At 40.6% G+C, this 26,306-nt stretch overlaps 1 protein-coding gene across 1 annotated transcript in view; it reads right to left on the reverse strand.

Annotated features, from left to right (window-relative positions):
• Positions 1 to 1,052: 1,052 nt before the first annotated feature.
• Positions 1,053 to 26,306, reverse strand: part of lto1 (LTO1 maturation factor of ABCE1) — a 50,516-nt gene continuing 25,262 nt past the window's right edge. The window contains exons 3-5 of the mRNA XM_080053841.1: positions 22,863 to 22,933; positions 16,754 to 16,871; positions 1,053 to 1,522 (exon numbers count right to left, since the gene is read on the reverse strand). Coding sequence (XP_079909967.1) covers positions 1,451 to 1,522; positions 16,754 to 16,871; positions 22,863 to 22,933 — 261 coding nt within the window. The 3' untranslated portion in view covers positions 1,053 to 1,450. The remainder of the gene's footprint in view (positions 1,523 to 16,753; positions 16,872 to 22,862; positions 22,934 to 26,306) is intronic.

A 26,306-nucleotide genomic window follows, 5' to 3' on the forward strand; every position in this document is an offset into this window, starting at 1 on the left:
CTTTCCATTAGTAAATGCTGGCAAATGTGCCAAAAAGCAGTCGCAGAGATCTTGCAAGGGCAAAAAAATTTCGCTCGCGCCCTGCGGACGCGAGCTTCTGGGTGTTTTTTTTTGGGGGGGGGGGGGGGGGGGCATCACTGACAATTTCTGCTTAGGGCACCCAAAAGCGTAGCAGCGGCCCTGCAGCCAGGTAATGTAGGCTACTTGCCTTTATTTTCTACTGCCCTGCGCACAATGCTGCTGTAAATGTGTTTGGCATGGTGCTGCCTTGCTGTTTGTGTTCATTTCCGAGTGGCGTGAATCTTCAATGCTGTTGTAAGGCTATTTGTTCCGTTCACTTGCTGTTTATTTGTCTTTTGGCACAATTGTTGGCCGTGTTGTTGTTGTTTTTGTGCGGACATGAACGCTGTGGTGTCGGGTCGGGTCTGATCGCAGCCATGGTTGATTAGGGGAATAAATATATCGGGGGGGAGACTAGCTGCATAGGGTTGGACGCGTTGAACCATTTTTGACACAAAATGACCAAGCGCCAGATCGGGCGCGTTGGTCGCTTTGGCCCAAAGCGCCAACGCGCCCGGTGTGTTCTCACCTTTAGGGCTGGCCCGAATGCCATTTTTCAGGCTTCGAATATTCGTTGGTTTTTCCGAGCGAATATTCGTTCCAGAAAAACACACCATCAAAAACAACATAAAAGAAATAAAAAAAAATTAAAAACTTAATAATCCCTATATACTCCCTGGAACCGATTTTGACAGTATCTGCATATTTTGTTGAAGATTTACGCGCTCGGAGGTGAAGTAATGGATGCGCTATGACACTTAGTGCTGTAATATCCTCCTAAATGAGCAATACTACTACTACTACTACTACTACAATATTACTAACTTTTATATCCAAATATAAAATTATTTGATGACATTATATTGCAGTACTAGCTTCTTGCAAAAAATTAAAAAAAATAAATAAAAATTATAAAAAAAAAACGAAGCTCCGAATACTAATTTAAGCTCCGAATACTAATTTTCCGAACGAGTATTCGAATAATTCGGGCCAGCCCTAGAAAGCATGCGATTCAAAATAGGCTTTATAATATACACTGCTCAAGAAAATTAAGGGAACACATAATCATAACAATGCAACTCCAAGTCCATCATCACACTTCTGGGATATCAACATGTCCAGTTAGGAAGCAACACTGATTCTTAAACAATTTAACCTGCTGTTGTGCCAATATAACAGACATAAGGTGGAAATGAGAGGCAATAAGCATGGAGGAATGGTTCTGGAATTATTATAGTGGGTATAGCTACCGTTATGTTTGTGTTCTGTTAAGAGTTTGTCATTGTTGTTTAGTTGCTTAAACACACTTAATCACTGCAAGAAATCCACTGTTTTATCAGTCAAACGTGAGGGTCAATCCCAGGCTCAGATCCTCTTCCTCTGGACACATTCAGAAACAAGTCCCTTCAGCAGTTTTGATGTAATCCTTGAAGTCAGTGGGGACGCTCAGCATACAGCAGACCTAGACAGGACCAGATGGAGGTTAGCAAGCATGCAATAACTGCTCTGCTAATGCACTCAACAGGAAAGCTCGCCAGAAACTCGACAGTTGATTAGCATAACAAGACGCCCCCGTTTGTAACCACACACACACCTGAAACTCCACTTGCTAATGCAGCAACATAGAGTAGTTACAAGCTGCAGTGTAAGCTCTAGGGCTGGCCCGAATTATTCGAATACTCGTTTGTTAAGGTAGTGTTCGAAGCTCAATTCAGTATTCGGAATATTTTTTATTATAGGGGGAGAACGGGGGAATCTGAGGCATCGGGTAATGTGAGCCACCCCCTGTATCTAGGCAAGGGAAAACATTTGTGGTCATGTGAGATATACAGGTCCTTCTCATATAATTAGCATATTGTGATCAATATGTGTTCAATATTTTCTGTTATGTACTGATAAACATTAGACTTTCGGCCATAAGGTGAACCAGGAAAAAGTGCCTAGAAAGTGATTTTCGTTCCCACGTCTGGGCACTACTCTTTTTTTGCATTTTTGCATAGAAAATGCCATTGTGGACATTAGGTTAAAAGTTCTCCGCAAAATATCCTGCAGTATTTTTTTAAGAGCCATAAATGTATAAAAATAGGAATTACAAAAAAACGAAAATCTTATGCAGCTGTTTTTTCTTGTAAATGTATTTACATTCATTCTGGAAACAAAATCTCTCTCACAAATTGACATTAATACATATACCTAACATTTGAGACAAGTATTTTAACATTAGTATACTTTAATTTGAATTTAAACCATGAAATATACAAGAAAAATAAAAAAAACGCTTCAAAATAAGTGAATAGCAACCTGTACAATTGAACATACACATGGTACATTTTGCTAAACAATGATGTTTTATGCATTAAAAATTTCAGTAGATACTGTGTTATAAGAGGAAGTAAAAAATAAAATAAAATAAAGAACACTTTGGCCCAAAATGGCTGACATCAATCAAAATAGGGCGACTGTGGCTCAGGTGGTTAAGCTGGTTGGCCAATGATCCTAGGGTTGGCGGTTCGATCCCAGCCCGGCCACTTGTGTCATGGTCGTTGTGTCCCTGGGCAAGACACTTCACCCACCTTGCCTCGTGTGAATGTGTATGACTGCTGTATGTTTGAGGTGGTGGTCGGAGGGGCCGATGGCGCTGAATGGCAGCCTCGCTTCTGTCAGTCTGCCCCAGGGCAGCTGTGGCTATTATGGTAGTTTACCACCACCGGTATGACTGTGTGTGAACGAATTGTCTGGAACCCTGTAAAGCGCTTTGAGTATCATGAAAGGCGCTATATAAATCCAAGCAATTATTATTAAATTAATTATTATTATTAAAATATTGAATAATGCAAAAAAATTGATAATACAACAAAAACTGCATTACAGTTCACAATATGTACACAATATGGTAAACAACAATATTTACCTGAACAAAACAATGTGTTGATGTCACAGCAGGTCTTGAGTTTTTTTTTTGTATTTTTTTGTATTACTATTTACTAACTTTGCATATTGTTAAAGCCATATCTCAAGAATGCTTTGATACATTTTCCTCAAATTTGGCACAGACTCACACTTTGATTAGAGGATGAACTGAGTATACAGTATTTTGAAGGTCAAGCGCACTGTAACCTGATGTTTTGTTTATAATTTTAGTATTTAACTTAACCTTTGGTGCATCCCTTAAAAAACTCACACTCTAAAGGCCTTTGCACACCGGACGCGACGCAAATAAACGCAACGTAAAAGAGAATGTTTTGAAATGTGAATTTTGAGGCGTCCCACTTTAGAAGCGACGTCCCAGAAAAATCGAACTCAGTTCTAAAAAATTAAAAACGCAAATTCGCGATGCGAAATGACGGCGCTGGTGTGGAAGCTTGTATTGACTCTGTATACGTTCGTTAATTAACGGATTAATCGCACAAATAAAACGCGCCCGGTGTGCAAAGGCCTTAAGGCCGTTTGCGGTACCTTGAGAAATTATGTGTAAATAAGAATACCATGAATTTATTATTCCCCCAATTTCTTTTTCTAACTTTCTTTCTCATCTTAATTTAAGATGAAATGCTGTCTTGGTTCATCATAATAGCATAGAGTAGTGTATATGTGTATTTCGACAAATATGTCTGTGTGCCTGTGTCTGTATCCAATAACAGACAGTGAAATTCACAGAGAAATACAGCTCAATGTAAATCTGTGAAAACAGCATGTTTTGATCCCATGGTTAATAGAGGATAAGTTCATGATTGTTGTAATATTACACATTCAACCTGCTCTTATAACTTGAAATGTCATATGTTTATGTTTTTTAAGATGTTTCATGAATTGTGTCCTTGCCTATGGCCTTTACAACTAATAACAATAGAAAATGTATCACAGTTCCCTCGTTTCCACCAGGGGTATCTTTGCTCTTCAGGCCTATAAGGATGAAATTCACGCATCATCTGTAAAAAAGTAAAAATGTATAATTTCAAGGTAGAAGAACAGGATGAAAGTCTAATATTACCACAATCATGTATTTAACCTCAATTGACCATGGGATCAAAACGTGACGTGCTGTTTTCATGGATTTACATTGAGCAGTTTTACTCTATGTGAATTTCAGCTTATTTGTTTGGATCATAGATAGTATATAAATTTGGTTACACACACGGACACACACATAAACTTGTTGCGAAAAACACATATATACTAGGGCTGTCAAGCGATTAAAAAGATGAATCTAATTAATTACAGGCTCTGTGATTAATTAATCGCATACCTATATCACACTTTTATGCCTGTTTAGAAACAGCTGTATAGAGAGAGGGAAACCGCTTGTGGCCTGCAGTGGCCTAAGTAGCGGATGAGTGCAATATTAAATCTCAGCATGTAATTAAAACCAATGGCGTGTGTTCCATTTAAGGGCGCACTCACACTAAGCCATCTGTTCCGTGCCCGAGCACATTTGGCTAGTGTGAGCACGCCATCCGTACTCCAGCACGGAACACTTCCTTTGCCACGGCACGCTTGGGAGAGGTGGGCCTGGGCACGGTACAGATGCTAATGAGATGACACGCGCAAAAGCAAGCGCCCAGGCGGCGTTCCTGACGTGAATTTATTAAGGATGCATAGTCGGTTAAACTTCCGCTGCCTTACTGCACCAGAATTGCCCATCACTTGGACTTGAATATAGCGTGTGAGAATTAAGCAATCGTGCTGGAGAACGGGAGAACTTTGCCTAATGTGAGTGTGCCCTAAATCCCCCGCTCCTCCCCCGCCCACTCTCCCTCCGCGCTCTAAGTGCCCTCTGTGCGACGTATGCTGTTACGTCAAACCAAGGGCTGAGGAGAAGTGGAACTACTTTTGAAACGCAGCGAATGTCCCAACAAAAACCAGTTCACATGTCAGTCAGATGTTGCGCTTGCCGGGGCAGTGAAACACCAGCTAGGGAAAGTCCAGGGTCAACCTTCTCTTCAATTTATCCTGCCAGCAGCCTGCAACATAAGAACACAGGGAAAGATGAGCACAAGGGTGTAAATAAACACATATTCATACTGAAAATGAATTTAGTTAAAATATACTATTAAAGCCTTTTTTTTATGCATTTCAATTATTTATTATATTATATTTTGATATTTTCCTGCATAAACGTTTTTTACATCGATACCAAAGAAGCTTGCTCAATTACCTGTAGTTTGAAGCATCACACACTGTATGTGGCATGAATCTAGAATATTAATTGTATAATGTATATAATGTATAAAATATAATGCAATTGCAATATAATAACTCACAGGTCCCAGTAACTGTACAGTAGACTTTGTCAGGAACCTGGTGTACTGTCTGTGACAGGACTAGTGGTACTGCACCTCCATGGCCACAGAGTTTATTTGTCTTGAATATGCAAGAGCATGCTGCTATATTGTTTTATCCTGGCAGCGTTCATCTACTGGCCTAAAAATAAAAGATAAATAAATGGTTTGTATGTTGTGTGTGTGTGTGTGTGTGTGTGTGTGTGTGTGTGTGTGTGTGTGTGTGTGTGTGTGTGTGTGTGTGTGTGGTTACCTGCTGAAAACGTTTCTGCCTCTGACAGATGGTCCTTTTGGTGTTTGCCTCCCACAGATGATCTTGTCCCTTTTCTTAAAAATGATACACAAGGCAGGGAGCTCAGGTCCAGCAGAAACTATCGGCAGGCCCGCCTTGGATCGAAGTTTTTTTTTAGGAGTTGTAGAGCCTGACACACTGTTGTCCGATGGCACAGCCTCGCCCCGTGTGCATCTTGAACTCCAGTCAACCAAATGGCTCGTTTCTCGGCAAAATACACAAGCCTTTTGTCAATGAAACGGCGGTAGCAAGACGGGTGAAACGTCTTCGGGAACATTTTCATATCCAATATCTATACAGCGGTTGAATGTCTCTGCTACATTTTGACTCTTGCAATGCGAGCAAAGCCACCGTTTTACAGTTTCTGAAAGTATCCCACCTTGGGAGAGTAAAATCGTTTACCTCTTTACTTCTTACAGCCGTGAGATACATATAGCATATTTTATGATCCGTTTTTCGCACTTTTTAAGATGTTTTTCAGCATATTCCTCGTCTTCGCTATGGTCGTTTGTTGTTGTTGACATCGCCATCTTGGATTTATGCGGCTGCCTGATTGGTCGAATGTGAAACACGTGACAAAAACGTCACCATTTGGAACGAAATATTGTTCCGCTAAGCAAGAAATAGTCCCGACTTTAAACACTAATTAAAAAAATACTGCAGGATTTCAAGTGGAGAACTTTTTTTTTGTCATTCAAAACCAATATATCTTTTTAAAGAACCAAAATTTATTTAGTGCCCAGACATGGGAACGAGATGAAACGAAAAACGGGTTCACCTTATGGCCTAATATATTTTAGATTCATTACACACAACTGAAGTAGTTCAAGCCTTTTATTGTTTTAATATTGATGATTTTGGCAAAAAAGTAAAGAAAAACCAAAAATCCCTATCTCAAAAAATTAGCATATTTCATCCGACCAATAAAAGAAAAGTGTTTTTAATACAAAAAAAGTCAACCTTCAAATAATTATGTTCAGTTATGCACTCAATACTTGGTCGGGAATCCTTTTGCAGAAATGACTGCTTCAATGCGGCGTGGCATGGAGGCAATCAGCCTGTGGCACTGCTGAGGTGTTATGGAGGCCCAGGATGCTTCGATAGCGGCCTTAAGCTCATCCACAGTGTTGGGTCTGGTGTCTCTCAACTTCCTCTTCACAATATCCCACAGATTCTCTATGGGGTTCAGGTCAGGAGAGTTGGCAGGCCAATTGAGCACAGTAATACCATGGTCAGTAAACCATTTACCAGTGGTTTTGGCACTGTGAGCAGGTGCCAGGTCTTGTTGAAAAATTAAATCTTCATCTCCATAAAGCTTTTCAGCAGATGGAAGCATGAAGTGCTCCAAAATCTCCTGATAGCTAGCTGCATTGACCCTGCCTTTGATAAAACACAGTGGACCAACACCAGCAGCTGACATGGCACCCCAGACCATCACTGACTGTGGGTACTTGACACTGGACTTCAGGCATTTTGGCATTTCCTTCTCCCCAGTCTTCCTCCAGACTCTGGCACCTTGATTTCCGAATGACATGCAAAATTTGCTTTCATCCGAAAAAAGTACTTTGGACCACTGAGCAACAGTCCAGTGCTGCTTCTCTGTAGCCCAGGTCAGGTGCTTCTGCCGCTGTTTCTGGTTCAAAAGTGGCTTGACCTGGGGAATGCGGCACCTGTAGCCCATTTCCTGCACATGCCTGTGCACGGTGGCTCTGGATGTTTCTACTCCAGACTCAGTCCACTGCTTCCGCAGGTCCCCCAAGGTCTGGAATCGGCCCTTCTCCACAATCCTCCTCAGGGTCCGGTCACCTCTTCTGGTTGTGCAGCGTTTTCTGCCACACTTTTTCCTTCCCACAGACTTCCCACTGAGGTGCCTTGATACAGCACTCTGGGAACAGCCTATTCGCTCAGAAATTTCTTTCTGTGTCTTACCCTCTTGCTTGAGGGTGTCAATGATAGCCTTCTGGACAGCAGTCAGGTCGGCAGTCTTACCCATGATTGCGGTTTTGAGTAATGAACCAGGCTGGGAGTTTTTAAAAGCCTCAGGAATCTTTTGCAGGTGTTTAGAGTTAATTAGTTGATTCAGATGATTAGGTTAAGAGCTCGTTTAGAGTACCTTTTCATGATATGCTATTTTTTTGAGATAGGAATTTGGGGTTTTCATGAGCTGTATGCCAAAATCATCAGTATTAAAACAACAAAAGACCTGAAATATTTCAGTTGGTGTGCAATGAATCTAAAATATATGAAAGTTCAATTATTATCATTACATTATGGAAAATAATAAACTTTATCACAATATGCTAATTATATGAGAAGGACCTGTATGTTTTCAAGCCCCTCTCATTTCCCCATGGCCCTGAAAGAGAGGACCTCATGGTGCTGTGGTAAGCATGTTTTTTTCACCAAAATAGGTATTTTGCATGTAAAAGTACATTTTCTTGCTGTCAACTTAATCAACTGTTGTGCCAAAGCAAATGTATTCACGTAGAAAAACTTTTATCATACGTGTTGATGAACTACCAACATATAAAAACCATGTGATGATATTAGCTAAAGATTAGCCTGAAATGCTAAGAGAGGTAGTTTTTTTCTCAAATTGTGGTGGTGGGGGAAAGTGAGCCAAATGCTGTGGGGGACAAGTTAAGTTTAGTCTTAAACATATTTTAATGTAATATAACATAACATATGTTTTATTTTAATGTCATACACATTGTAGAAAAGCCATCATGCCAAGGAAATACACCAGGAAGACGACCTGGGGCAACCACACGGAAAGAGCACCTTCTCATCTTTCCCTGTAACCTTCAGGGCTGTAATGTAGTGTAGGCCTAGTTGTAGAGTATGACAGGCTGATGTTATAATCCAGTTGGGTCTTCTCCTGTGTTCTGAGTCCCAGGCTGTTCTCGCTGGTTCTGATTTTCCTATGCTTTGACCCCCAGACACAAGCTGGCTCTAAGGGTCCTGTATTCTGACCCCCAGACTGTGTTCTAATCTAACTAGTTCTATCTTTCATTTGAATCTTATTAAAACCTTTTGAATTATAATGTGTTGTATTTGATTTTGTTCAGTGTTACTTTCAAGTGTTTAGAAAATTTGCTTTGCTTAATTGACCAAACCCCATCATTATTTTACTAGTCCGACATTAGTTCTGGAATGTGTGGCTAGCTTTCAGGATTCTAACTGTTACAATATGTGTTGTTATGGTAGTTTCAGACTGGAAAAAGTAAGTGGATCAGTTTACCCCCAGCTGGTTCACTTTACCCCCTTGATTTTTCTGGTCTGTCTCAGTTTACCCCACAGCTGGGGTAAAGTGAGCCACATGACAACTTTTTTTAAAACAATCATATTTTCACTCCCCTTTCTGCTAATGCCCATTTCTAGGAAACATCCTGAATTAATGGGAAATGTGTAAATTTGAGTGATAAATAATTTTAGCTCGCTTAGAGGGGAGCAAATGTAAAAAGTGGCTCAGATTACCCCGTTCTCCCCTATATTTTTTTTCAGAAGTATCTTAAACTTGGGCGCCCTTAGCTCAGTTGGTAGGGCGTCCCCCCCGGGCCGAGCCCAGCAGCAGACCGGGGTTCAAATCCCGCCCGCGGTCGTTCTCTGCATGTCACTCCCCCCTCTTCCCCATTTCACCTCTGCACTATCAACAAAGCATAAAAATGCCCAAAAACTTTGGCCGCTGACCCTTTAAAGCGCAACCGGTGATAAGCCAGCTGTAGGCTACTGACGTTGCCAGAACGAGGCAAATTAATAGTGGCACCTAGCGCAGAAGGGAACTACAGATGGAGGAAGAATAGATTATGTGTTCCTCTTAACTTTATAACCACAAGATTAGCGCGATCTCGGAAGTAAAAGCAATGCTCGGCGAAATGCTAACGCTAGTTTAGCTCAGCTGTTTGTTTACATTCCCTATGCCAGTGCTTCTCAAATGGTGGGGGGCGCCGTGAGTTGTCGGGGGGGGGGGGGGGGCTTGATTTCCAACTGACCAAAAGCTAGCAAGCGCGATGTGTGCTTGTGTATGGTCATAACCGCGTGAAAGGCCGCGATTTGCAGTAAATAAATGTCCACGTGTCTCCAAGTGTCTCTGTAGGCTATTTAAAAAGAAATCAAGCAAGTAGACTAATAATAACATTAATGAATTATAGGTTATCGCATCACAGAAGACATATTGGCATATAATAATAAAAAAAAACACCTTAACTATGTTTACAGTTTATTTATTTTTTTATTAAATGCAAACCTCAGTTAATCATTTGCTCTTGTTTCTCTGTCCTGAGATTCACACAGACTGAGTAGTCTTATTTAAATGTTACAAATTGAGCTAATAAACTGAACTTCAAATTTTCTTTAAGTTGCTGCAGAAGTTATCTCAGCTAATTTTATAATCTAACATCTAATTTGATAATAAGGTGATTGTATGCAGAATGCTCATGCCAGAAACTCATACAGTGGTTTTGTACAGATAAACAAATAAATATTAGCAGGTTCTCAACAGTATTTCAATTTAGGGGGTGGGGGGCGAAAAAATGTCTGTCCCCTAGCGCTGCTATTGCCAATCAACAGTGACTGGCTTGCATCCTGGGAAAACGCGGTCAATAATGGATACAATATGGACACAAAAGACGATCAATATTGGATCTTTGTATGGATTTATAAATCGCCGAAAAGATGCATGTTCCTGGATGAATTGATTAGCTCATGTAAGGGTTATGGTGAGCTGATTTGGAACGGAACAACAGCTGTTCGCTTCCACGGGGAAAGTAAGGAACTCCGACTTTATTACCGTTAGAAAGTTATTAAATAATCAACAGAATACGCAGCTTACTGTCTCGTGCCACAAACTCGGTTTTAGGGAGTACATTGGGATTATTAATGTTGGTTTTGATGGTGTGTTTTTTTAGAACGAGTATTCCAATACTCGCTCGGAAAATCCAACGAGTATTCGAAGCCTGTAAAATGGTATTCAGCCCTAGTTAGCTCATCCTCAAGCTACCATCAACCCCAGGCTCGAAGCACACCAGAGCTAAATGGATTCGCTACATTTGTTTGTTAGGATATGTCCAGCAAAGGTTGGCAATCTGCCCTTTAACTGGACTGTGGAGGAGACTGTGTGCCAGGAAGACTGAGAGACACCATGTGTCCGAAATGTAAGTAGTCCTATTTAAAAAATAATTCTGGACGTTTGTTAGTTGAATGTCTGTGATGTGCTTTATCGTATTTTTCCTATAATAACCAACACAGACTGAGAATGCTGCCGGGTTTAGTAATTAGCATTAGCGTCCGCTAGCTTAACTGTTAGCTTTAGGCTAACCGTTTTAGCTGTTAGAGTCTTTGGCAATGACTGTTTATGCCTTTGGCTCTTTTTTTGTGAGCTCTCGTTTCACCTGCCAAGAAGACCCCAGTGTGAAAAACAAACGGTAATGGTGTGTTGGAAACTGAAAGGAGTATTTGTTTTGAATAGCTTCAGGCTAGCTGTCTGACTGTATGGTTGCGGTAAACCCATGCAGTGTGTGTAAACACCGCAAGAAGTCCGCGGACAGTGTGCAATGATGTAAGCAGTAGTGGTACAAGCAGCACTTAGTCCTATACATCTCCAGTGTAGTAGGCTACACATAGACCGGAATACTGTAAGTTGCCTCTGCTGCTGTTTGTTTCCTGTCTATTATATTACAAACAGCACACAGTATCACTTATAACTTGTTGCTTCTTGGGCCAGGGCTATATTGAATGTATTAGTAGCATATCTTATTTTACAAAAATCAGTTTGTAGCTTTGCCATAATGACAGATGTATGATGAATACATATCAGCTACACAATGTGACATTGAATGTACCATGTTTTACAGATATCTGAGTGAACTGAGGGAGCCTGTGTTTGATGAGATGTCCTTGACCCACCAGTACCTTCACCTAGCTACCTGTTCCATCAGAGGAAAGGAGGACGTGTTCACTGGGTGGGACAGGTGATGTTCTTCAGTGATCACTAGCAACAACAAGAGCAGCAACAAATTACCTGAGAAAAGTTATGGCTTTTCTTCTGTTTGAATTATGTAAACTTTATATTTCCATTTCACTGGCTATGAATAAACCGCTAATTCTTCTCCGTACCATATTATCCATTCATTCATATTTGTCACTCCAGTGGGAGGAGTGGCGAAGTGGGAGGATCAAGCATTTGTTTCAACTGTTTCCATGGTGAATCATGTTATTAGGGATCCATTGACGATGGCTTTTACGCACGTGTTCAACCCAGAGTGAGCACAGAGTTGACTGACCCAACGCTGATCTGCTGTTCTGAAACCGATAACCCAGAGTTACTCATCAACCCTCCACTGTGAGTTGGTCAATTCAGAGTGCAGGGTTGAACTCAGTTTGTTTATCCTGCTTCCTGAAATAGGCCCCTGATACAGTGCCTTGCAAAAGTATTCATACCCCTTGGAATTTTTCACATTTGGTCACATTAAAACCACACACGTACATTGTACTGGGATTTCATGTGATAGACCAACACAAAGTGGTGCATCATTGTGAAGTGGAATGAAAATGAAATATTTTTTTTTAAGAAATAAAAAAACTGAAAAGCGTGGCGTGCGTAAGTATTCAGCCCCCCTGAGTCAATACGTTGTAGAACCACCTATCACTGCAATAACAGCTGCAAGTCTATTGGGGTATGTCTCCGCCAGCTTTGCCCATCTAGAGACTGATATTTTTGCCCATTCTTCTTTGCAAAATAGCTCAAGCTTCAGATTCAGCATCAGATTGGATGGAGAGCATCTGTCAACAGCAATTTTCAAGTCTTTCCAGATATTCTCAATTGTATTGAGGTCTGGACTTTGACTGGGCCATTCTAACACATGACTATGCTTTGATTTGAACCATTCCATAGTAGATCTGGCTGTATGTTTAGGGTATTTAACCTTCTGGAAGGTGAACCTCCACCCAGTCTCAAGTCGTTTGCAGACTCTAACAGGTTTTTCTGCCCTGTATTTGGCTCCATCCAGCTTCCCATCAACTCTGACCAGCTTCCCTGTCCCTGCTGAAGAAAAGAATCCCCAACGCATGATGCTGCCCCCACCCTGTTTCACAGTGGGGATGGTGTGTATAGGGTGATGTGCAGTGTTAGTTTTCCACCACACATTGCACTTTGCGTTAAGGCCAAAAATGTCCTTTTTGGTCTCATCTGACCAGAGCACCTTCCTCCAACCCTTGCCACAAGCCATGCGGGGGACACAGCATATTATGAGACCAAACTTTTTGGCCTGAATGCAAAATGCAATGTGTGGCAGAAACTAACACTGCACATCACCCTATACACACCATCCCCACCATGAAACATGGTGGTGGCAGCATCATGCTTTGCGGGTCCTGTTCTTCAGCAGGGACAGGGAAGCTGGTTAGAGTTGATGGGAAGATGTATGGAGCCAAATACAGGACAGAAAAAGACTTGAGACTGGGGTGGAGGTTCACCTTCCAGAGGGACAACTAGCCTAAAAATATAGCCACATCTACTATGGAATAGTTTAAATCAAAGCATAGTCATGTGTTAGAATGGTCCAGTCAAAGTCCAGACCTCAATACAATTGAGAATCTCTGGAATACTTGAAAATTGCTGTTCACAGACGCTCTCCATCCAATCTGATGCTAAATCTGAAGCTCAAGCTATTTTTTAAAGAAGAATGGGCAAAAATGTCAGTCTGTAGATAGGCAAAGCTGGTAGAGACATACTCAAATAGACTTGGAGCTGTAATTGCAGCGAAAGGTGGTTCTACAAAGCATTGACTCAGGGGGCTGAATACTTTGGCACGCCACAGTATTAAAACAAATTTAAAACCATGTTTCATTTTCATTCCACTTCACAATTATGCGCCACTGTGTGTTGGTCTATCACAGGGGTGCCCACTAGGTCGATCGCGATCGACCGGTCGATCGTGAGGGTAGTGTGGGTCGATCGCGTGGCATTCTTAAAAAATAATAATAATTATTTAATTTTTTTTATTATTTTTTTTACTATGAATGAGCGAACGAGCCATGCGAGCATGCGCCGACGTTCGGTGGAGAGAGAGAGGACACCACTTTCTATTTTGACATACAGTAAATATCAGTTTGTTAGCCAGTGAGCTAACCAAAGCTAATCCAAGTCAAGGAAGTGGAAAGGCTTCTGCACTGTGACAAATTCTACTATGTAAAATACAGCCAGAGAGAGACTGTTTAGACAAACAGACCACCACATATTCTAGTGGGACAGAAGTGATCATTGAGAAGGATTTTTTTTGTATGACTATAATTCTGCCTTTAAGATCAACCTATATGCATTTGCAGTGGTTGACACTAACGCTTGCCCGCTTGCCCGGGGCAAGTGAAAATAATGTTCAGACAAGTTGATATTGCTTTTTGGTTGCCCGACCGGGAAAGTGGATTTTAGATGAGTTGTCAGTAGTCTAAGCTATTTATTCATGTGTTTTAGAGTCCGCAAAACAATTTTTTCCCCGCTAACTCACACAAAATAGATCGGCTATGTTTACTATTGAGCAGCTGCGCGCGGCAGCCAGCAGTGTCACGCTCTCTCGCTCTCTCTCTCTCTCTCACTCGCTCACAAACACACACACACACACACACAACAGCCTGTGTGCGCGCAGTTTCGCTGTCTAAGTTCCGAAAGCCGGCTCTATTAGGCTACGGACCTGGTTCCGCTATATTCAAACCCCAGAAATCAATAACGTTTGAGCTTATCGATACCGCTATGGAGTCCAGTAGGTCACAATCACATGATGTAATTTTAAATATCGAGTAGAGTCGGGTCATCTTCAACTAATTAGGCCTACTTTGGCAAATTATTCCATCAGTGGTCTGCATCATAGACTGTAAAAGTGTTGTACCTTCGACTGTCTTGAAGAAACTCCTTCAACCTGCTTCAACTCTGTCTCCAAAAAAATAATAAAAAATCCGTCCGCTGAGCCGCTGCAGACCATGCTGCAGACGGGCTCGGCACCGTCTCATCATTCATTCAAAGCAGCGGTGATCAACAAAACGAGAGACTCTGTAGCAAGTCCCGCAGTTAAAAAATCGGATAGTTTTTAAATCCATATTAAAATCTGCAGGATAAGAACTAGTTGGCTTTAAAAAAAAAATCGCAAACGGTTCAAATGTGATGTGTTCAGGTCGGCTCAGTAAAATGATTATTAGGCAAAGGTCAATAAAATTACATCATGATGTGTTCAAATGTAACATCAAGAAAAAAATAAATTTAAGTTTTTCGTGAGAAGCTTGAATAATACAGTTTGGGTGAAAAACGTGTTTCCCCAGCAATATAAAATTATTAGTAGGCCTAAATATGGAATTATGACCTGTTTAAAGTCCTATCCTTAGCTCTTCTAATATTATAAGCAATTAAAGCAATAATACCAGTTCTCTTTTAACAAAATAATAGAAAAGTATCGATAAAGATTTGGATTGTGGAGTCTTTATAATGGTATCAATATGAATAGAAATTAATGATCCCCCTCCCTACTTACAGTATAACTGGGCAATAGCTTTAACATGGTGGACTTCAATAATTGTATGGCAGACTATCACTTTTTCGCACAATGTGACCGTTTTAAATAAGTAAAATAAGTAAAATTTTTCTGAACACTTTTGTGTGGAAGCTTACCTTCAGCTTGACTCTGAGCTAGACTGAGACCCCCAAAACCAGGCCAGGTGCCTGGCAAAAAGAGGCCCTTTTACGATGCTGCAGCAGGACCAAGCTCTTGGTGTAGTGTGATGTCATGATATTTAGGCTTATATGAATTGTTGTTGGTTGTATGTGGTCAGGATGAGACTAGTAAGCTGTGTTTGCATTTAAGAGATACGGTTCGCTAAAATGTATAATTTAATTAGCCTATATATATCATTGTTTTACAGTTTTTTTCGGCAAGTGAACACGACATTCGGGCAAGTAAAACATTACCTGTACTTGCCCTATGGGCAAGTGCTTTTGAAGCCTGCATTTGTGTATATTTCTTGCTCTTTTAAATTAGAATTGCTTAAGCCTTCCTAGCCTAATACATAACATCACCACCAACAAAAAAAATTATAACAATTATGATATTGTATCGGACAGTATCGGTATCGACCGATATCCAAAACCCAGATATCGGAATCGGATCGGAACTAAAAATAGTGGATCGGTGCATCCCTAGGTTCATGCAGTTATGCAAGGTACACCAACTTATATTGTACATTCATTTTCAATATGTTTAAATAAATATGTACAGGCTTGTTTGGTTTGCGGTGCAGAACTTTCACTTTTATTTAAGAAGTATTTTATTTATTGGAGACTTTGGTTGTATGCAGCAGTTTTTTCTTTTCTATACTGGAATATACCTTTAGGCTGCAATTCTGCACACATTTTTCCTCTTAACTGAGAACCGTACCGTACAGAACAGAACTGTGACTTAAAAACCAAGGAACGTACCGAACCGTGACTTTTGACCCCTAATAGTAGGTGGCAGCTCACTTTGACTTGGTCATTTTCAAAGTAGCTCACAAGCTGAAAAACAGTGGGCACCCCTGGTCTATCACATAAAATCCCAATAAAATAAATGTACCCGTGTGGTTATAACGTGACTAAATGTCGAACATTTCAAGGGGTATGAATACTTTTGCAAGGCACTGTATGTCCCTGTGTTAATCAAAATGTTTTAATGCTTCACCTCAAAAGGATTCAAAGTCCACTCAAAGTCAAAGACATTGTTTCTTGTTCATAATTTTTCAGTGCAAAGTCAAATACATACAAACCATTTGAACAAGACAGTGACATTGTTTATTTTAAACGTATGCTATCAAGGCTAAGGTAAATTGCTAGCAGTTTTTCTTTTTTTAAGATATTTTTTGGGCATTTTTTTTATGCTTTATTGATAGTGTAGAGACATAGTTGAAATGGGGCAGAGAGGGGAGTGACATGCAGAGAACGACCGCGGGCTGGAATCGAACCCGGGTCCGCTGCTGGCCGAGGCCCATGGGGGGGGACGCCCTACCAACTGAGCTAAGGGTGCCCCTACAGTTGTTTGGTTTGTTCCACTCAAAGCGCTATGCTTTACATTACAGATGCACTGTTCCTTCACTATAGTACCTGTACCTGTCTGAACTTGGCACGAAGTTTGTCCATGTGGTCCTGGAGCTGTGCAGACTGTGGATCATGGTGAGGAGAGTTTTGGATCAAACCCAGGAGAGTCTCCAGTGCTTTCATCCGCTTCCTGCCAACACACACACACACACACACACACACACACACACACACACACACACACACACACACACACACACACCTGATTTCTATCAAAGTCACAGTGTCTTCTATTGGGGCAGCTGGAGCCAAAGAGTGATGGCCAGATCTGGAAACAGCTTCTCCAAATTCTCTTATACTTATTTTTCTGTAACAGGTTACAGACGCTCATTAACCGGATATTAACCGTAACCGACAAAATTAAATGTAGACCATTTATAGTGAAATACAATAATAAAAAAAAAGCTCTCAGTAGACCTCCCCATGTACAAATGTTATATATATAATCACTGATATATGAAAGGGGAGAGAGGGAGGGGAATGCGATGTTTTATTTGGACATATTGCATGTCAGGACGCTGCAGGCTTCCACCAGAGTTTCCTCTGGCTTGGCCGTCACTCACATTCCACCTCCCCAACAGAGCAGGTGAGATGGGCAGTTGGTGAGCCCAGTCTTCCAAGGGGCCAGGATCCCACCTCACTGTTTATGTTCGGTGAAGCCCACCAGGAGCTGAGAGCAGTGTTGGGAAAATATATTTCTAATTCTAATGATATTATGCCCCCCCTCATTAATTTGCATTTACTCATAGATAATCAATAGAACAATCGATATATTCTTAACTTGTGTCTAAACTTCTCTCATTTTCTCTCACTCCAGAACTCGTGAGAAAGGAAGGGAGTGAAATATGCATTTGCAACAAAAAGCCCCTTGATAACTTTATGATGCTTTTCCCATAAGATAAGGCTAGGGGCAAGATGAGGTATCGTTTTAAACAAAGGCCTCCTGTAATTCCGTTTACTCAGCTGAGCAAAACATCTTATCTTCAAGGACATAGGCATAGTTCATTATTTTTCCCATAATGCAGGAGATGACGTCAGCCAGAAGAGGAAGAACTATGAAACACATGACACAAGTTAGCCAATGATCAGCCTTGTTATGTTTTGCTTTAAAATGATCCTGCTGTAGATGGGACTTCACTTTTTTCTGCTGCTCTTTGACTTGTTGCATACTGTATCCTGTGAATTGATATAATTAAACAACAATTATAACTTTTGAGACTTTTTTCGGACAATCATTTATTTTTCACCTCCCTACATCCAATCAACAAACACGTAATTATTATAGTTTTAATAGCAGCGGAGCCCTGTGGCCCAAGTGCTGTCTGAGCCCTCTCTCCTGAGGGGAGGAACGGGGCTCCGCTGCTACCAGCACGACTCTATTTAAAAAAAAAAAATCACAATCTGAGAGAGATGCTGGATAGGGGCGGATGATGTGCACCGATGATAAGCGTTAATATACGGTTGAAAAAGGCTTAAATGGTTAACATGGACCACAGAGTTAGCTTTTTTGATTGTTGATGATTCAACAAGTCTGGAGTTTTCTGTTCTTTGAAAATTGGATTTAAAAAGGTATCCAAAAATGAGTCACTAAATCCAAACCTGCAAAAGCACAGGTGTATACACTTAACTGGGTAATTTCCAAACTTTTAAGAGTGAACTACTAGCATGAATGTATTTTTAGAATCAAATCAAATGAGTCTAATACAGAAAACACAAACAAATAAAGAAAGGTGCTGCAAGATACCCAGGCAACAATGGAACCTTTTTAGAGGACACCAAACAAGGTGTCAACAGTGTTAATCTATTTTCACATTAAAGTCGCTTTAGTAAAACATTACCTGTACTTGCCCTATGGGCAAGTGCTTTTGAAACCTTAGTGTCAACCCCTGGTCTCCATGAATGGAAGGCTTGTGACAGTTATTGAAAAGAAGGGTGGCTATATTAGTCACTGTTTTTTTTTGTTGACATGTCGGAAATTTTTATTTATACATTTTGAGTTGTTTTATTATCCTCACTTTAACAGATGGGAACATTTTCGTTTTTTTACTTAGTTGCATAATAATTCTGCATACTAATAGTTGCCTAATAATAGCAAAACATATATATACCGGTGAAACTCGAAAAATTTGAATAGTGTGCAAAAGTTCATTTATTTCAGTAATTCAACCTAAATGGTGAAACTAATATATTATATAGACTCATTACATTCAAAGTGAGATATTTCAAGCCTGTATTTGTTATAATTGTGATTATTATGGTTTACAGCTTATGAAAACTCCAAATTCAAAATCTCAGAAAATTAGAATATTACATAAAATCAATAAAAAAAAGGATTTTAAATACAGAAATGTCGGCCCTTTAGAAAGTATAATCATGCACATGTACTAAGTACTTGGTTTGGGCCCCTTTTGCACGAATTATTGCCTAAATGCGGTGTGGCATGGATGCTACAGTCTGTGGCACTGCTGAGATGTTATGGAAGCCCAGGTTGCTTTGATAGTGGCCTTCAGCTCGTCTGTATTGTTGGGTCTGGTGTGTACCATCTTCCTCTTGACAATAGTCCATAGTTTCTCTATTGGGTTCAGGTCAGGAGAGTTGTCTGGCCAATCAACACAGTAATACCATGGTCAGTCAACCAGTTACTTGTGGTTTTGGCACTGTGGACAGGTGTCAAGTCTGGCTGGAAAAAGTAATTCAGCATCTCCATAATGCTTGTCAACAGACAGGAAATATGAAGTGCTCTAAAATATCCTGGTAGGCAGCTCTGGTGACTTTGGACTTGATAACACAGTGGACCAACACCATCAGATGACATGGTGCCTCAAATCATCACTGACTGTTGAAACTGTTTTTTGTGCCCCTCTACTCTTCCTCTAGACTGTGGGACCTTGATTTCCAAATGAAACGCAACATTTAATTTGGATCAGTGATGATTTGAGGTATCATGTCATCTGCTGCTGTTGGTCCACTGTGTTATCAAGTCCAAAGTCACCACAGCCATCTACCAGAAGATTTTAGAGCACTTCATGCTTCTGTCTGTTGACAAGCTTTACGGAGATGACAATTTCCATTTCCAGCTAGACTTGGCACCTGCCCACGGTACCATAAACCACTGGTAACTGGTTGACTGACCATGGTATTACTGTGCATGAATGGCCAGACAACTCTCCTGACCTGAACTCCATAGAGAAACTATGGACTATTGTCAAGAGGAAGATGATACACACCAGACCCAACAATACAGACGAGCTGAAGGCCACATCAAAGCAACCTGGGCTTCCATAACACCTCAGCAGTGCCACAGACTGTAGCATCCATGCCACACCGCATTTAGGCAATAATTCGTGCAAAAGGGGCCCAAACCAAGTACTTAGTACATATGCATGATTATACTTTCTAGAGGGCCGACATTTCTGTATTTAAAATCCTTTTTTTATTGATTCAATGTAATATTCTAATTTTCTGAGATTTTGAATTTGGGTTTTTTTTATAAACTGTAAGCCATAATAATCACAATTATAAAAAATAAAGGCTTCACATATCTCACTTTGCATGTACTGAGTCTGTATAATATATTATTTTCACCTATAAAGTTGAATTACTGAAATAAATTAACTTTTGCACGATATTCTAATTTTTCGAGTTTCACCTGTATTCTCGTAAGAAAGACAAAACCTCACTTTTACTTTCGTAAACATTCAGGTTCCCTCACCTGGAGGGATAGGCTTCTCAAATCGCGTTGCTGCGCCACACTGAAATCTGCGACCAATACGGATATGTGACCATAGAGCATGTACGCGCAAACCGAAAATCGGACTGGGTGTGCGACCAGACCAAAAGTAGTAATAAAAACTATATAAAAACGTCTTTCTTTGCACTGATGGTCTCGTTTGCTGTTAAAGGTAATTTATGATTATCAAAGGAACCATGAGGCTGATTAAAAGATATTTAAATGTTACTCGTAGCCGCTTTAACTCTCCGGCCCTCGGTGTGGCCTGCATAATAATCATATTAGGTTATATTAAAAGCGAGGCCAGTTAATTCATACGCAGCATTCAAACAAGGAAATTCAAATCGCTTTATAAGGGCATACAAATGCATTCCAAATCCAAATATGCAGAAAAAGAACATTAAAATGACAAGAAAGTTAAAAATAAGAAGCAAGTTATTGGTGCTTACAATAAACCTGAGGGGTCAGGATGCTCCGTAACGTGTCTAGTTCTATATCAGGGCTGGCCAACCAGTCAGAGACTAAGAGCCACATTTTTTACTGTGTTACTGCAAAGAGCCACATCGTACACACGGGTACACATGAACATCCCCCCATCCCTTCCTCACACACACACACACACACACACACACACACACACACACACACACACACACACACACACACACACACACACACACACACACACACACACACACACACACACACACACACACACACACACACACACACACACACACACACACACACACACACACACACACACACACACACACACACACACACACACACACACACAGACCTCTGCTCAGTCAGATTTACTGTAAATGTCACAACCAAAATGATAATGCAGAGCTCAGTCACTCATGTCAATAAAAGGTTCCAAAAAGGAATAGCCTAAATATAAGGAAATAAATCATCATGGGCCCCTCAACTAGTAGGGGAGAGATACAAAAGCAATTGTAAAGCAACAGCATTATTAGCTCTGTATTAGGGGCTTCATGAGGGGCCTCTAAGGCCCCCACACATACAGGAATAAACTTTCTATGTGTAAATGATATACTGTTCATAAAAAGTAGCTATCCACCCTTTATCTGTTGAAATGGGTCTCTCCATCATATAACATGGGTCTGCAGACCAATCTACTGTTTTTGCAGTTGCAGAGTAAAGGATGCTGCCTGCTTAAGAAAAATCAGAAAAATAATGTTCCTTCTGCAGCTCAAGATTTGATTTAGCCTCAAAATTTTCCTCTCTAAGTGCATCAGATTGATGCATTTTACTTTAAAATGGTACACATTTTCTTCCAGTGTGCAATGCCCCCTGACCCCCCAACAAGGACCAGGGTCCCTCCCACAGTGTCCCAAAATCATCTGGGAAACACTGACTTTCTTAATATGTTTTTTGCCAATCATTTTATGTATCTGTGCGGAAAAGTCAGTGTAACTGACTGGATAGGTAGGAGTGGGGGGCCCTTTGAGAGTCTTGGTCCAGGGGCCTATTATCTCATAATCCGTCGAAGAACCAACTGGATTCCACAATCTTTTTAATTTTCGCATTATTTATTAAAAAAAAAAAAAAAAAAAAAAAACGGGGGGCCCCATACTAGGACTTGAAACGGACCCCCAGATCGTTAAGGCCGCCCCTGTGATAATGACAGAACTGGACTCCTACAGTACTAAGACGACAGGCCAGTCATTTTCAACAATGAACATTGTGTGCACTGCCTCACACACAAACTCTCAGTTCAACCAAGTCCACAAACAAAAATATAACAATTTACAATAGCGTTTTTCTCTTACTATGCATGTTGCTTAGTGGGACTTACTTTTAGCATGGAGTGAGCTGAAGTGGCGCTGAAGATTTGAAGCCTTGAAATGCGCTAATGACGCCTGGCATATAAGGCAGAATGGCTTGGTATAACGTTCAACAAAAAATATAAACTCTCCCACTCTGTTTCGGAGCGAACTTGACACAAATTGTTTACTCACGGAAAACCTCCCTCCAAGCTAAGCGGGCAGTTTTAGGTTGCGTCCACACCAAACGTTTGCGAACGTTATGTTGCGTCCTCGATTAAACATTTGCGAACAGGCATACACATACACATTAACAAAATAAAAAATGTAATAATAAACAACATGTAAAACGAACGTAAGAGCCGCATGAAACGTTTGCGAACATGCACACACATAGGCCCACACAAAAAAAAGTATAGAAAAAAAAAAAATAATAATTATAATCACAAAATTTGATATGAACTGAAGAGCCGCACGAAGCAAGGCAAAGAGCCGCATGCGGCTCGCGAGCCGCAGGTTGGCCACCCCTGTTCTATATGGACAAGTAAGTCCTATTTGAAAATATTGAAAGATAGTTATCTTGTTTGAGGAGACATACCTTGATTTTACATCTGTGTCATGTTGGAGGAGACATTTCCACGTGATGGCAAACCCATAATAGAAAGAAATCTATAGGAGATTAGAAAGCAAGAGGCTGTCAACAAACCTGAAAGACTGGAGGGATTTAAAGCAACACAACTACAAAATATTCGTAAATAAACAAAGCCAACAGCTAATAAGACAAGCCCTGACCATGTGTTTAAATTAGGGCTGTCAGCAAAAACGCGTTAATTGCGATGAATTAAAGTCGGAGCATAATGTAGTAGTTTTTAAGAGGTCATCTAATAATCAGAGTAAGCTAAGAAGGAAGCTGTATGAGGTTACTACAAATCGACTTGTTGTCCTGCTGACGAAATGCTCTGCCTATTCTGGGAAACAACAACGTAAGCAGGACACTTTTGGATATTAGCACACACCATAGGTTTCAACATACACCAGAAACGTCACTCACACACACACAGACAGGACACACACACACACACACACACACACACACACACACACACACACACACACACACACACACACACACACACACACACACTTTTATTAATTTTCAATTAAGTTAATTCTCGTCATTGTTTTGTATTGCTTTATGTGCTTTTATGCATATATGCTCAATTCTGAAAAAGGATTTCGTAGGATTTAGGGAAATGCATGAGCACAGAGATGTTCAGATTTATTATTGCTCACGCAAGTCCTACACCCGTTTCCTTTTGTAAATCACAAATGTGCTCCAAATGTGGCGCAGCCTTTGCTGGCATCATTAATAGTCATTGAAACACCCCAAATTAATATAATTCACTGAGTGCATGAAGGCGATTGTGGCAAACGCTGACTGGAAATGGAAAAACAGACTCCACGTGGTGTGGATCACGCTGAATTTCCCGTTGGGGAGGTTGCAACATGGGAAAATGTAGTTTGGCGATCTCTGTGAACTCTGCAGCCTCAGAATGTCGGACTGTGGCAAAAATAAATTAAGAAGCGATCCAACATAAAAGTGGACGCCAAGGAGTGCATCCTCACGAAGCAGTGTTTGTGCCACAAGCGGGGGACACTGAGACTATCAATTGTAAGAATGGCTTCTTCCGTTTTGCAAAGGAACTCCCAAAATATGATAGACCTACATGACTTATAATAGGCCTTTCTGGATTAATTTTACACAAACACATTTGTTCTCGCACTTCATTCATCACCGACCGAGAGAGACCGTGGGTCACGGAGCGAAGCATAAACGCAGCCGGTCTTTCTCCTCTCCGCCATGGCAGCGGAGATTAACAGCTGATCGGTGCCACTCTAGTTAAGGCAGACACACATATTACACTCCCACGGGAACACACACGTTACACTCCCGTAGTCTTAACGAATAGGCTACATGAATGTTGGCTGTAATTGTAAAGTTAAAGATCGCAGGGAATTCAAGTCTGCCGCATTTTGGTTTCATGATTTCTTCCTTGTGTTCGATTTGAGACAAGGCAAAAGAGTTTTTGCACGTGACTCTCCCCCACTGGTTAAAAACCATCTCAAAGTCATGCATGACTTCCAACTCCCATGATATTGTCCGCCATTTTGTAGTTCTCTCAAACTCCTGCCTTGTTTTTGTAGTCCATCATTTTGGTTCCCCTGTTGCTAGCCCACACACTCACACTCACGCTGACACATACAGACATTTGTGTACAGATATACAACCTTTTTTCTAGAGGTTTCTTTTATTAAGTTTTGATTGTTGTTAGGTAGAATTTCTCTGTGCCTGTATATTTGGATGATGTTACCTTAAGTTCCTTATTGTTAAAATAAACTTACTTTATATTGTAACCTGAAGGGTCTTTGATTCATTTCTGTGAATATTTTGTGGTAAGTCAAACTCTAACACGTCAAGAACTCATTAACCTTCAGTATTGTGGTCCTATTGTCAGATTTATAAAATCAATAATAATTGATTGGTTATTAGATTTGATAGAGTGATAATTCAACTAGGTTTTTATTAATATTGATGTATTTAACTGATCACTAGACTAATCAACATTAAAAATAAACCATTGATAAAACGAGACAAACTTGCTATTATTTTTCTATTCTAAAGTGAATGGTGGTACCCCGACTTATAACTTTAATAAATGATTAAAGCTCACATATTATGCACTTTGCTGTCAATTTTATATGGTCTAAGTAGTCCCTAATACTTATTTTTTTAAATGTTTGCTGAAAAACCCGTTCAGATCATTTATTGTAGCAAGCCTCTATACCCTGATGTTCCTCTGGTCTCCGGATGACCTATATTGGTGTCTGCAGCCTGCGATCTGGCTGGCCCCTCCCACCTCTCTGCCGGGCCCTCCCACCGTCTCTGCCGTGCTCTCGTGATACTAGAGAGACACTGCGTGACTGCGAACACAGTGTTTACCCGGAGCGAAGCCATACTTTGAACAGTTTGACATGACCTGACATGATTAAAACCAGTGAAAACAGTAGCTTCAAAGTTTGAGTTCTACAGGAATAACTTCCCACCCTTTGTGACCAAGGGTTGTCGTGTCAAAAAACGTAATATATACTTAAAGGATCAGTATTCCAGCATCAGCACACAAAATGTGCAAAAGGTATTGGACAGGTCCAGGCGCCATCATCTTCACAGAGCTACTTTTCAAAACAAGGCCATTCCCAAGCCGATCAGAGCTAAAACAGTTCAAGAGCGTCATCAAATCGACCTTCTCGACATGGGAAAATGGGCTGTCAAGCATAGAAACGTTAGATATAGGTACATTCTAACCATCCTTGATGTGTTTAGCAGATACATATGGCTACACCCTCTGAAGAGCAAAGAGATTGCTAAACATTGAAATCTACACTGAACATGGCCCACCCAAGATTTTGCAGCATGATCAGGGCAAAGAATTCAAAGGTGCAGTCCAGACGCTGATGGAGTCATATCAGGTCAAAGTCATTCAGAGCTCTCTATACCACCCCCAGAGTCAAGGTAAAGTTGAGAGAACACACCGGGTGGTACGTTGAAAAATCATGTATGACTATGTGAATTTCAAACGAGGAGAGGTGCTGTTAACTGGGCAGCACATATGCCAATTTATACAAGAGTTATGAATCTGGCCAAAAAAGGTTCTCAACTGGATGTCTCCTTTTGAAGGATATTATGGGCGGAAGAATAACATCAGGACTCTTCACTTATCCAGCAATACAGGTGATGCTAGCCCCGGCTCAGTTTCTGATGCAGTTCCTGAAGACTTAGAACAGAACACGAGTAAGTTTGAGCAAAACCGCAGGAAGATACGAAGGAGGGCATTAAAGGCTACAGAGCGTTGCATGAAATGTATGACTAAATCAAGGGGAAATCCACCACCATCTGTTTACAACTAATGCTGGGTTTACACTAGAGGACTTTTTAAATACTTTGAAAAGACTGAAGACTGACAGCCTCTTACATCTAAAGACA

The sequence above is a fragment of the Ammodytes marinus genome (genome assembly GCF_949987685.1).
Source record: "Ammodytes marinus genome assembly, chromosome: 1".
In the NCBI taxonomy this organism is placed as follows: domain Eukaryota; kingdom Metazoa; phylum Chordata; class Actinopteri; order Uranoscopiformes; family Ammodytidae; genus Ammodytes; species Ammodytes marinus.